Consider the following 12,916-nt stretch of genomic DNA (forward strand, 5'->3'; position numbering starts at 1 on the left):
TGCTCTGCTATGGTGCAGTATTATCAAGATGTGAAGCCAGTAGCTGCTGCAAAGGAATTTACTGAAACAGTGACTGTGAGGTTATTCGTATACCCAAATGAGCCTTCTGTAATATTCAGGATGCAATTTTAAAGGTTGTTCTAGATTAGTGAAAATAAAATTAAAGCATTTGCTGGACAGTATTTTACTTGAAAAGTATAAAAATTAGGTAACAAATATATAAAACTTTGCCATTTACTGTCAGGACAAGACAACCACCATAAAAAAAAAAAGAGCAACTAACCTGTTCAAAAAGGTACAGTGGTGCCTTGGAGTAGTGGCGCAGCAGGTAGTCAAAAACCAGACACAGGCGGGCCAGGTTCAGAGGCACTGCCTTCAGCTGGGAGTCTTTGCTCTGTGCCACTTCAGTGATGGCTTGAGTGACCAGGGTCAGAACTGACCGCCGACCGCGCTCCGACAGATTGTGAAAAAGGAGCAGTAGGAGCTGGAGGTGCTCTACATTAAGGTCATCTTCTCCGTGCACTGAACTCTGGATAGTGTGCTGCTTCAAAGTTCCCAAAAATCTGTTAGAGCAGGAAAGGAAAGGTTGTAGAAAGCAGAAGTAGGTAAAAATGACAAACTAAAATAAACTGTGTGCAAATTTAAGCTAATATATGACTTAATAAGGTCCCCTCTGTCATGAACATTAGTAAATATTAAATACCGCTCAACCTAAAATGGCCATTCTTTTCCACTTGTTTCTCAACCCGGACGCCAAAGTGAGTTTTCTGAGAACTCTTATTCCAGTAGTTTTTTGCCACGACTATCAGTAAACACATTAAACAGCAAGTAACTAACCATTATCCAATGAGTTAAATTTTAAACCATTCTATACAAATGAGCCAGATAAGAACTGCAATGTTGGCAATACCTTTCCCAGACTTTCATACACTCAGGTACATCCGGCTCTCCTTGCACACTTGCTTTGTGCTGCCATATGAGAAGAAGTCTGGAGAGCACTGACAATGATTGAGGGTGAATGTACAGAGGCCAGGGACCTTCTGAAAAGGGCGCAACACCTAACTGCTGAAGAAGGGTGCTCTGGGAATTACAAGACATAAAATAATTAGTCCGCAACATTGAACAAATAATTAATAAATAACAGGATCAATAATAAAAGTCACTTGGTGCTGGTATTCAAGATAGCGGTATAACGAAGACACTCCTCTTACCTGCAGGGCTGGGGATGGAAGATCTGATGTTACCAGGGTGTGGTTGAAGTGATACAAAGCTAAAGAAAACGCTTCATCTGAGGAGCCTGAGGAGAACAACATGCATTAATCCTAGCAGCATGCATTGCTTTCTACCAATTATGGGCTATACATCACAAGCTACCAAGCAAACAAAGGAAACTGAAGTAAATTTTGAGATAATTTTCTTATGATAAGCAATCATTTTTTCTGGCATACCTTTGACATCTTTGTCCACGTCTTTGATGATGCTGGCTAGTGTAGCCATGTGCTGCTCTGTAAGAGACACGCTCAGGTAGTTGCGGATGAAGTTGTTCCTGGACTTGAGCATTGAGGTGGTGATGAAGTTCAGAATGCTGGAGGCTAAACTGAGGAACTATAAAAACAAACAATAATGAGTTTCTAGATGATCACAAACCGAAAAACTTTTATGAGCTGTTAGTAGAGATGTTAAAGACAGAATGACAGGTACGATAGTACTGCAAAAGAGCATGTGCCATTTACACTGGATTTAATGCTGCAGCTTTGTTCTGTATGTTGTCAGGCACACAATAATAAGTCCTCACCAGTTCTGGGTCTTTACGACCAGCTAAAATGTTGCCATTTTCGCTTGGATTCTGCTTGCTGGGGCTCTTCAGTCTGGGAGAGGTCTCCAGAGGAGGAGGTGGTGGAGGGGGTGGGGGAGCGACTTTGTCTTTGGTGGGCGAAATTGTCTCTTCAAACCAAAGCCCCAAGATGGGTTCACTGTCATCATCTACCAAGAAAGACAAAAAATGTACATGAGTTTCTTAAAGTGGAGGTAAGAAATACTCCAAGGCTTTTCAAGATATTTGTGGAGTGGCAGTGGAGTGACCAAAAGGCAAAATGTAAAAAGCTTCACACTAGTTCATGACACTGTGCAGGTGGTGGACAAGAGCCAAAGACTGCAGTAAATGGTGGACATATAGTGACATCCTGTCTGTGAACATCCACTTAAAGAATATGAGAGAATAATTATTCAGAGAACATTTTACTCATAAAACATCCACTTTTACCTGCCATCACTGTACATTTTTTGTACGCATTATATACCCATTTTTCCAAGACACTTGCCATTGAAAAATGTAGTGAAATGATGACAGATCTCAAGCTGTAGTTGCTGAAAAACAAAATCGCTGCTCCACAGTGTTTCACATCCTTATAGCTAATATCCTTCCTCAAGTAATCTGCTATTATTACGGACACTAAATGTTTTCAGAATTGTGTAGCTCCAAGAGAATCCTAAATCTATTTTGGCATTTGACATGAAAAATAAAAATTATTTGTTTAAAATGGGTTCTTTAAATAAATTCTATTAAAAACGTAAGCATTTAAATAGCATGCAATATTGAATTCTTCGCTGCCTTTGTGTGTGCATTTACATGCATGCTACTCGCAAGAATGAGACAGACAATGGTAGTAAGGTTGACACTTGATGCACAAAACATGTTACTCTCTAAAGGAAGCTGTGCGGTATCTGCTGCACTGTGCAAACTTCACTGCTCCATTACTCCATAGCAGAAAAGCACTGTGTCACAATCAAGAGGTCACAGGCATTGCATATATTTTCATCTTTATGCACGACTAGCAACATGCATCACATACAACTAGCCATTTTTAAAATTTCAATTTTGTAAGCTCTTTTACATTTTTAAGCATTGGTTTAAATAATATCTTGGTGTAATACAAGGTTGATTTTGTTCCACAGCCAACCATTTATCTTTGAAGCAGAATGGAAACTAAATACGTCTAACAACAAAGTCTCTAAAATATTTTAACAACATCCTAATGTGATTACATTGCACTGAATGTTTATTGCTCATGACTTAGTTCTGATTTTATGCAAAACACCTCTTCTACCAAATTAATGTTCCGTCTGTTACCTTAAGCAATGAAGGCTGAATAAAGTCTGGTTAAAAACTGCAATTTTTGTAAGGAACACTGGAATTTATATATAATTTTCTACTCTAAAAGAATATGCAAACAAAGTATCCAAATCTTTTAGGTCCAAAAGGTCTCTTTCTTTAGTTTGACTGCTTTCCTCTCCTGGTGTACAGCAACAGGCTCTTCGGTTTGCCACCCCAAAAAGATTTCAACTACCTTAAAACCATAACTCAAGAGCTGCCCCTCAGCTATGGAAAATTTCATCATGGCCTACTTCACCATTAAATTTTCCCAACCTCTCATGGGACACAGGAAGAATTTCTTCAGGAGTTTAGCTTTGATCTGGCCCAAAAAAATCAGGCCCAACCCCACATGTACCCACAAAGTTTCTGTCCAGGCCCAACCCAAGCCTGAATCATGGCGGCAGTTTTTGGCCCGAGTCTGATTTCTATTGTAAAATACATTTTCTTTTTTTTTGTTATATTAAAACATTTAATACAAGCTAAAAGCTGACGCGTTTCTTCACTCCACTGATCCTTCTTCCTCCTGTTATTTCACGTCAGCTCTGCATTTTCGCAGAACAGGTTTAGCAGAATGGGCTGTGTCACACAGAAGTCAATAGCAATGCAGCGCACAGATGATGATCACCAATGTCTGCTGAATGTTACACACATCTCTCCCACTCTTGAGGCGGCAGAAGCAAACACTGATGACCTCCTCCTCCTCTGTTGTTCTCTCACGTGCGTTCTGTCTAACTTGACAGTCCACTATATTGCTCCTTTGTTCCTCCATTCTCCTCTCTCAAGTTTGCTACACCTACTTGTTGCCTAAACTCAAACTTGACAACTCCAGGAGACATGAGTATTGCCCCGATCCTGGGTTTCTGGTTCCAGAACTTGTTCCGTGTTTACAGGTGGAGCCCAACTACACCTAGTTTATCCCTTGACATCCCCCACTTGCATTCCAAAATATATCTCTGACAGTCAGGATTTAGTCCATCAAAGTCTCTGCTTTTGTTTGCCATCAGTCTGGCTACCCCTAACTCTCACACCTATCCTTCTGAGTGGTGGCCCAACACTGCTACCTATTTAAGGACATATGAATCAATAGAAAATATTATATTATATTAGCAATATTATACTTGAAAAGAAGCCCACAGCAGACACAACCAGTTTAAGTGTCCACAGATAAATTCAAATACAAAAACAAGAAACAATTCATAAGAGTTAAAAGAATATCACTGTAAGTTGATATTCACGTCTGCATGCAACATACAAAAACCAAAACGTTTCAGGTGACAGCAAGACGTAGCATAGTGTGTTTAAGCCCATAGTTTACAAGCACAACTTGAATTTATTGTATTCAATAATAATACCACTGTTTTGACATGGGTCCTGCATTATTTTTGTACTGAGGAGCTTTTCCAACATGTTTAACAATAATGCGGTGACAAGTAACAACATGATGACCAAAAAAAAAAGAATGAGATCTGAGATATGGCGAGGTAATATTACCACAAAAATCAATACAGCACAATAATTTAAAAATATTTACCCCAGTATTAATAAATCACTATATGTATAAAAAATGTTAAGAGGGACTGTTCAAATTCAGTCATTATCTACTCATCTTTATATCAATGTTAAGTTAGGTGAAGTTGTATAGTTCACAAAACACTGCCGGAGTTTCACAGGGAAAAGGCGGCGCACTCATTTCCCAAACAATTGAAGCAAATGGATTCAAACATTAAAAAAACTTTAAAAAGAAACACAAAATCTCTCCATACTGCTCAACCAATTTAATCCAAGTGTCCTAAAGCCCAAATGTGCCAAGTTGTTTTAAAAAACATGGCACATTTGTGTCATATTTTTAGCAACAAGTCGCTTTGTCGGACTTAAAACTACTGTGTGTGGGAAAGGCTTCCAGGCAGCATGTAAACACTGGCTGGCTTAACATTTGACTCCTGGTTACAATTTGCTTCAATCGCTTGGGAGATGAGTACAACGCCCTTTCCCTGTAAAACTCCAAAAGTGTTTTGTGGTCATAAAACTTCACGTGACTTTCCATCGGCATGAGGGTGAGTAGAAAATGACTGGATTTTTGGGTGAACTTTCCCTTTTACTAAAATCTGTCTGACAACTGAAAGTCTGCAATAAATGATGGCAGGACATGGCAGGGGCACAAACCAGGTGAAAAAGGGTGCTGTTTTATTTTTAGGACACAGCTCTTGAAAGCACCTGGGAGAGACGTTTACTCAACATACCAAGTGGAGCAAAATTTAGTTGGTCAGTTATTGTGAATGTTGGCATCAATAACTTTTTCATTCATCACCCAGCTGTAATCTAAGGTTTTAATGCTTGTAGAACAATAATGAGCACCCACATGTCAACACTGCTGGTATTATTCTTTGAACTACACTGAGCCACATATGAATCTCTTTGACAAAACATTGTTATTTTTTCAATTTCAGTGGGAAGCACCTTTTAGACTCGGGGCTGTTTTGCCAAAGCCTCTTCATCTGTGGCTCTGTAATTTTCTAAGCTATTAGGGCCACAGCTCAGAGTCTATATTGTGAGACATACAATAACAAAATGAATCTAGGACAGTGAGGTGGACACCAAGTCTTTGACCTGAGGACAGAAAACTGCTGACCTGAGACACAAGCTGCACTTGTCTTCTCCTGTCTTCTCTCTGCTGAAATAGTAGACACTGTCAACTACACTGTCACATTGTGTGATGAAGGGACAGAAATGTGAATATTACTGTGTGCATGTGTTTGTTTACCCTTCTCACTGCTGCCATAACCTGACTGACTGATCCATTGACAGCACACCTGTTTAACTCGATCACTGATACAGCTCAGCACTAACACTCGCTCAGAGATTAAACACAAACATGACTCTGCTTTTAGCACTGCATCCACACAAAGCAGTGCACAAAGCTTCTGGGATATTAGCTTGTTGGTCAATTTACTCATCAATTGGTGAGCGCATCCCTAAAATTTCAATCATTGTTAAGGAGAAATCTTTAGATCAACATACAGTATGTTATCCATCATCAAATACTACTAAATAAATGGGCCAATCTGATTTAGAGTGTTTAAAGTTTGTACTTTATTTCTTAAATATGTAATCTCAAGGAGCATGATATCGTAAACATCAGCTGCCTTTTCCCCCCATCATATCGATCCAAGTCCTCTACTCCTTTCAAGTTAAATTAATGTTTAATTCTGCATTCCTTTTGTGGTGTCATTCCCATATAATCAATGCTGTGCAGAACACTGTGTTCAAAGTTTCAGTAGAAATTAAGTCCAGACAGCAGCTGGAAGGTTTTTTTCTTGTGTTTGCTAACCTGAAGCTGCTATGTGAGTGCCTACTCTAGCATGAAGTTTCAATTTTAAGGAAGCTTTCAAAATGGTTGATTTAATTGTTAAAAACCAGATTGATAAAGTACCTTGACTGCTGTCCTCCTCCGTACTGCTGAAATCATCCTCATAGTAGGTGTTTGAATCTGTAGAAGCACTGGCATCACTGCTGACTGAGCCTTTCCTCTGGCGCTGGAGAACACAAGCCTAATGGAGGCAAAAAACAAGAATGGTCATAATGAATCATCACAATCTTCGCTCTTTTCAATCAATTCTATTAACAAAATAGTCGGACAACTAACACCTGCAAAAAACACTTTCTAGTGTTTGTTCTGTTACCTGGAAGTATATTTCATTGCACTTGTGTCTGTCTAAATCAGTTTCCCCTTTTTTGCTATGTTACATTGCACAAATAAAATACAAACACTTAAAAAAAGGTTTTCTCATCCAGCAAAATAAAATATAGTCTCTAGATAAAATCCTATGCTGTGGAAATTAGGTTTCCCCTTGGAGGCAACTGACAGATGAACTGCATATTCTGAACTTTGGTCTGTTATCTTCCCAAAAGTAGTACAAGCACTTTTATATTGATGATGATGAAATTAAAAACACAACTTAACTTAATTATGCAAATGACAGGTATGTAAATTTATAATGATTGTACCTTTTTGTAGGAAGTGGAGAGAAGGGTGAAGAGTAGATTAGTCAAGGGCACGGAGTCAATGAGCCTCTGGACCCTCTGGATGGAAGTGCTCTGTGCCATGATGTTGAGCTCAGCTGGTGGCCCATCACTAGCCCAACCCTGCAGGTGGGGGAGGAAATAATTGGAATGAAGAAATATGGCTTTCAAGGATTTGTGTATTTTTTCATATATGTTAGAGCTATTTCTTGCATGTTTAGATCTTTATTTGGACATGACTTTTTATTAATTACACACGGCAGCCTTCCTTAGCCATCCTTATAAATTAAGTATGACTGGATTGCAAACCTGTGTGTTTGCTTTTGTTAATAGTAAAACATGAGACATGATATGGTATGAACAACTGAGAAGCCATACAGAATGAAAAGTCATGTAGACAGCCCTACTGACAAAACAGGTTCAAACAACACTTCATTCATTGTAATGTTTTCAGCAAGGAGCTTATGTCTACAATTGCTACAAAGACTTACACTTAAATGCTGTGATATTTGATACTTGTCACAAGTACAACAGGACAACACCTTGTAGAATAAAGGAAATATTGTTCAGAATATAACTGAGGGTAAATAAGTGTATTTGTTGTTGATTCATTTACCCGGTGCAGAGCCTCAACTTGCAGATCCTGGAAAAGGGAGGTCAAAAGTTTGATAGCATGGTTGGCCAGGATAACGGACAAAACACCAAACCCTTGGTGTCTGGAGGAAAACAACAACAAAAAGAGAACCACAACAATAATGAATGCACACAAATCACTTTTAAGTGTGACCTTTTTTTCTTAAATACAATAAAACAAGCGTTACATCTCAAAAATATGCAGTTTATGACTTTTAATTTTTTAAGAGTTTTAATTGCAGTAACCACTGTCCAAACCACAATTTCTGGCCTATTTAAAAGATGCATAACTAATGAAAATCAAAAGATAAAACTAAGCTACATAGGCACAAGAAACATTATCTTGATTTATTCATATTCATTAGAAATTACCCTTTGCCAGGGCCAAGTTTAGGCGATCCTGCGCCATCCTTGGTGCGAGCAGCAATATCACGGACACGCAGGGCAGCCAGGGGGTCCTTCTCTTTTCCTTTATCTGCCAGGGCAGTGGGGCTCAGGTTGAGAATCAGGTACAGGCTGTTTAAAAGGCACCAGGCTCCAAGCAGCTGGAAGTTCTGGTAATGCTGTAGTCCACAATTAAGTAAAAAAAAAAAAAAAAGATCATCAAGACTATAATTTATAAAAATATCCAAAACAATTCTTATATTTAATTTTAACCTTCTGATGTTGCACAGTCTAAGTTAATCAAAAGTTACTGTATTTGTTCTTAAATACTCTATTACTCTAGTGCTCACCTCTCCTCCAGCTCTGCGAGAGTTGCTGATGGCTTGTCCAATCATTTCATAGATCTCCAGCTGTTGCCAACACAAATTTTGTACTTGTTAGCATTTTAAATTTGCTGTATGGAATTAAGGTACACTGGCATGCTGGCAAGGCAAGTAATCAGAGATAACAAAAAAACATGAGAAAAGATTTGATGCAATGCCATAACATGAGACTATCAAGTTTTTATTATGTGAAGTCAGTAAACACTAAACTCTCTGGGCCTAAAACTATGTAAAAACAGCAACATACAAGTTAGTAAATGGAGTTTTAATGTAGTCCAAGATTATGTCTCATGTCACATGTATACATTCAAACTTTTGTACTCATAATACTCACACATTTCTGGACAATTGTGGCTGCGTCATTTTCATAGTCCTCCTCTTTAGTCCCAGTGGAGGCTGAGCGGAGCTGCAAGCCGCTACCTACCTGCAGAATGGCCATGCAAGTGGCCACACTCACACCTGAACGGGTAAAAATAAGGCAGTATTTGGGTTTTTTTTTTTTTTACATTAAATAATTTGACACTATAACATTCAGTTCTTCATTAAAGGGGGGAAAGAACAGTGTGGGTTGTTTGAGCTGGCATTAACACATTCAAGCAAATGTTGCAATACTGCACTGCTTTATGCTTTATTGTTTGTAGAAGAAAACTGGTATCGCCATCCAATCTAAAATTGTTCAGTAGGTCAATATTATAGCAGTTTGAATTACTGGGCAATATCATTTAATTTTACCTAGAGAGAGCTTTCACCTACCAGCATAGAGACAGCTCAAAGCCAGCACAGTCATATCCAGTAATCTCCCTGGTGTCAAGGGCTCCAGTACAGGCAGAGAGAGTGTGTCCAAAGCCATGGTCACGTCTATCACCAGTGAGTGAAATCTGGGTATGGGTTTTAAGCATACAAAGTTAAATAAATGTCTGGGAGAGACAAACTTTACAAATGTTCGTAATCAAACACACATGCAGAAACTTTAGAGATAATATTGCTCCTTCAAAACATATCATAATAAAACAAAATAAATTATACTCAAATTTGACAGTAAAACCTTGGAGCCTAAAACATAAATGTAAAAGTACCCATTGCGGACAGCAGTGGCATCAGCCACTGTGGCAGGCATGATAAAGAAAGAGTTGGCTGATACAGCATCCTGGAAACGGTTGATGTAGCGCAGAAAGTAGGGCAGGTTGAGGCACACTCGTAGCAACTTCTCAGACCCACCTGGAAACACAGATAATGGAAAAAAGTGACTATTGGCTGTGATAAGAAAATAGCAAAGACAAGAGAGAAAACTTGTCGTTTTCATGTGGCATGAAAAAGTCAAGAGACAATGCTCTAAACCAGGATTCTGTTACATTACATACAGGACACTGCTGCAAGGTGATGACTGCTTCTCATGTAAAACATTTTGCCTTTATTATATTTACTGGCAGGACAAGCAATTGGATTATACAGAGAGGTCCTTAAATTCCAAACTGACATTTAATTTGGAAGTCCCAATACTGACAACAAAATGACAAATGTGAGAATATTTAAAAGGGCTGTATCAAAGAAAAGATATGTACTGCAAAGAAATATATTTCACGATATGGTGCCACTGATAGATGAAAAATTCTAAGAAACTGTTCATGCATAACAATTAATGGGGGCTTTCTAAATATCAGGCTTTGCCAAAAACAAAGACTTAAAATGTGTTTCAACACAGTCAGGATAAAACTAAAATCAAGACAAGTAAATGGTACATCTGTAAACTTGTTAATAAACAAAAACAAATTCTACAACAAAGCAACAACTACTCACCAAGTTCCTGTAAGCTTGACACATTCTGAGAGATAAAGGCATTTTTCATTTTGGCCTGAATGGCTTGATCTGTGGTTTGGTCATCGCAATCACTCTCAGCCTATTATATTCATAGGGAGATGAAAACACAGCAGTCATGATGATTAATTACAATCATTTGTAGTAAATTATATCAGAGATTATCAGTGAGTTCATTCCCAGTAAAAATGATGAAAACGATAAGCAGAAACTTAAACAACTTGTTGTGGTTAACTCAGGCTGTCCATTACTGAGGACAGTGGAGTGGGCAGATAGAAGACTGCTCTGTACTACTCGCCTGCATGTGTGCTGCTGACGGGGAGGCCAAGATGGTGGTAAGGTCAGGGTTAAAAACTGAAGTCAGTTGATTAAAGAAGTTCATTTGCACTTCTTTGTGTCGAAGCTCTGGGTTCACAGCACTGGGCAGCTCCTTCTGATCTTCCACTAAATGCACAAAGACGGATACATTTTTTCTTAGTCATATTCAAAAGCTTAGCAGATTTCTTGTTTCGCAAAACAGCCTGTGGGATTACCTTGTCAATTTCTCTGCCCCAGTATGGAAACATTACAACATTATCACTAAACAATCATTACATCAGTCAGTATAGGAAACTTATGAAAAAATGAAATAAATACTAATGTATGAGCCCCGAGACAAAAATGCCTCTGTTAGGCCACTTAATTTCTCATTTTTTATGTATCTGTTTGTTCTTTTTTTTTAACTTAAATGAATAAGTCTACCACCAGTAGTGATTTGCTGTAACAAGCTAACTATAATTTAACTTTCGTCCCTTAAAGGACACTTACCATCTGAAAGGGTCTTCACGGTTTGAGGCAACTTGGCAGATTTCATCATAGCGGTGAAAGTTATGATTTCTGTGCGATCTAATCTGCTGCAGCCCGTGCAAAGTCCTTTTATTAGAAGAATCAGGTGTTTCTGAAGAAAAATTAAGAATATTGACTTCATAAAGTAAATAATGTCCTTTCAAACTGAAAAACTGACAAATGACCAGAAATAGCAAGTTATTTTACTAATCACAATGTAAAAACAAACATACAAAATTAATGTGTATTAAAGTGCATTAAGCCAAAGAGACTGACAGAGAAAGCACAGCTACAGTTTGTCTGTAGCTATTCCCACCTCCTTAAAATTGCCAAAAAATGTGCAGCTGAATGTAGTCCTACATTAAATCTTGCATGCTGGTTTCTTGGTTTCTCTCACCTGTGATACCGCGCATGCCTCATCTGGGTTCTCCAAGCGCAGTAACGAGAATTCAATCAACACTTTGCATGCTGCAGCAACTGACAGCAACTGATTCCTTGGTACTAGAGAGATGGGACAAAAAAATATCTAATTGCTGTCTGGAACAAACACAAGTGGTAACATTTAATTATTTTGGCTGAATGGTACTAATTACACTAAAGAGAATGAATAATACATACTTTGCCCACATACTGTGGTGATGTAGTGTGCAGAGAGTGCCACAAACGATGAGTAGAAAGGCTCATACTGTTTGTCATGGTGAAGGATGTCTGATTCACTGCAAAATGACAAGTGAAATATCACATTAAACACTGCCAAATACAAATTTATGTATATTTATGTAGAATATATTTACAACATTTTTCTTTCTGGAGAAGTTAGGAGAGGCAGAAAAGATGGAAGATGACATCATATTTATATGAGAGACACTTAAGACCAATTAACTTAATAGCATCAATAACATTTAGAAACAGTCTGATAACCACCTTCATCGTAGACAGGTAATTGCCAAAAAATCTGATCTATAAAAAAATTTAAACTGGTAAACGCACTTGCAAATGTCATTATTTACAATATGCAAATGAATATAAGTTAAATGGAGGGGCATTGTGTTGTTTGGTCCTGTTTTAACTTTAAAATATATTAGATTTTTGTGTCTACTGGATTTTTTTGTGAGCATTAACTAATACAGTACAATTAAAGCTTCCTAGATAGGTCTGGAGATATTACTATTACATGAGCAAACCTGTATGTGTTTCACAGACCATGACAGTTCGTTATTGATGAGTGTTGATGAATGTATTCTCACTTAAATAACAAGAAAAAAACAACTGGCCCTGGCTGTCAGTATAGTGACGTTACATTGTGCGTTGCCTTCAGACAAAAGCAATGCCCCTCAGTAAACTGTTAATGCAGTCTTTTCTAAAATGTCTGGCAGATCTGCTCTTTGGCTTCTTGCTGTTTGTCACAAGTTTGTGTTTAATTTTGCAGTTAAGCTTGGCCAGTTCAGTGTCCTGAAAACACCTGAAAACACACAGCTCTGATGTAATGTTTCTAACAGACCATAGCAGTGTCCTACATCATCTTGCCAGCACAAACAGCCAAAACCAAATGATAATCTGTGATCTGATCACATACTTACTAGTCAAATAGAAGGCAGGCAGTCTTTTTGGTGTTGAATAACCTGTGTGGCCAACTCAGTGTTGACATACACTGTATACTAGTGTTTTTTATGCAGCCTCCATGATATCAATCTGCTCAAGT

The 12,916-nt window shown here is 38.1% G+C and overlaps 1 protein-coding gene across 1 annotated transcript in view; it reads right to left on the reverse strand.

The window, feature by feature from the left end:
* Positions 1-12,736, reverse strand: part of ubr4 (ubiquitin protein ligase E3 component n-recognin 4) — a 54,580-nt gene extending 41,844 nt beyond the window's left edge. Inside the window, exons 1-19 of the mRNA XM_042492699.1 lie at positions 12,732-12,736; positions 11,833-11,930; positions 11,612-11,715; positions 11,197-11,326; positions 10,688-10,833; positions 10,372-10,471; positions 9,651-9,792; positions 9,328-9,452; positions 8,909-9,033; positions 8,542-8,601; positions 8,180-8,370; positions 7,791-7,890; positions 7,160-7,297; positions 6,585-6,702; positions 1,796-1,983; positions 1,449-1,605; positions 1,212-1,297; positions 911-1,080; positions 284-563 (exon numbers count right to left, since the gene is read on the reverse strand). Coding sequence (XP_042348633.1) covers positions 284-563; positions 911-1,080; positions 1,212-1,297; positions 1,449-1,605; positions 1,796-1,983; positions 6,585-6,702; positions 7,160-7,297; positions 7,791-7,890; positions 8,180-8,370; positions 8,542-8,601; positions 8,909-9,033; positions 9,328-9,452; positions 9,651-9,792; positions 10,372-10,471; positions 10,688-10,833; positions 11,197-11,326; positions 11,612-11,715; positions 11,833-11,930; positions 12,732-12,736 — 2,463 coding nt within the window. The remainder of the gene's footprint in view (positions 1-283; positions 564-910; positions 1,081-1,211; positions 1,298-1,448; positions 1,606-1,795; positions 1,984-6,584; positions 6,703-7,159; positions 7,298-7,790; positions 7,891-8,179; positions 8,371-8,541; positions 8,602-8,908; positions 9,034-9,327; positions 9,453-9,650; positions 9,793-10,371; positions 10,472-10,687; positions 10,834-11,196; positions 11,327-11,611; positions 11,716-11,832; positions 11,931-12,731) is intronic.
* Positions 12,737-12,916: the final 180 nt, after the last annotated feature.

Source organism: Plectropomus leopardus, chromosome 8, assembly GCF_008729295.1.
Source record: "Plectropomus leopardus isolate mb chromosome 8, YSFRI_Pleo_2.0, whole genome shotgun sequence".
Classification (NCBI taxonomy): Eukaryota; Metazoa; Chordata; class Actinopteri; order Perciformes; family Serranidae; genus Plectropomus; species Plectropomus leopardus.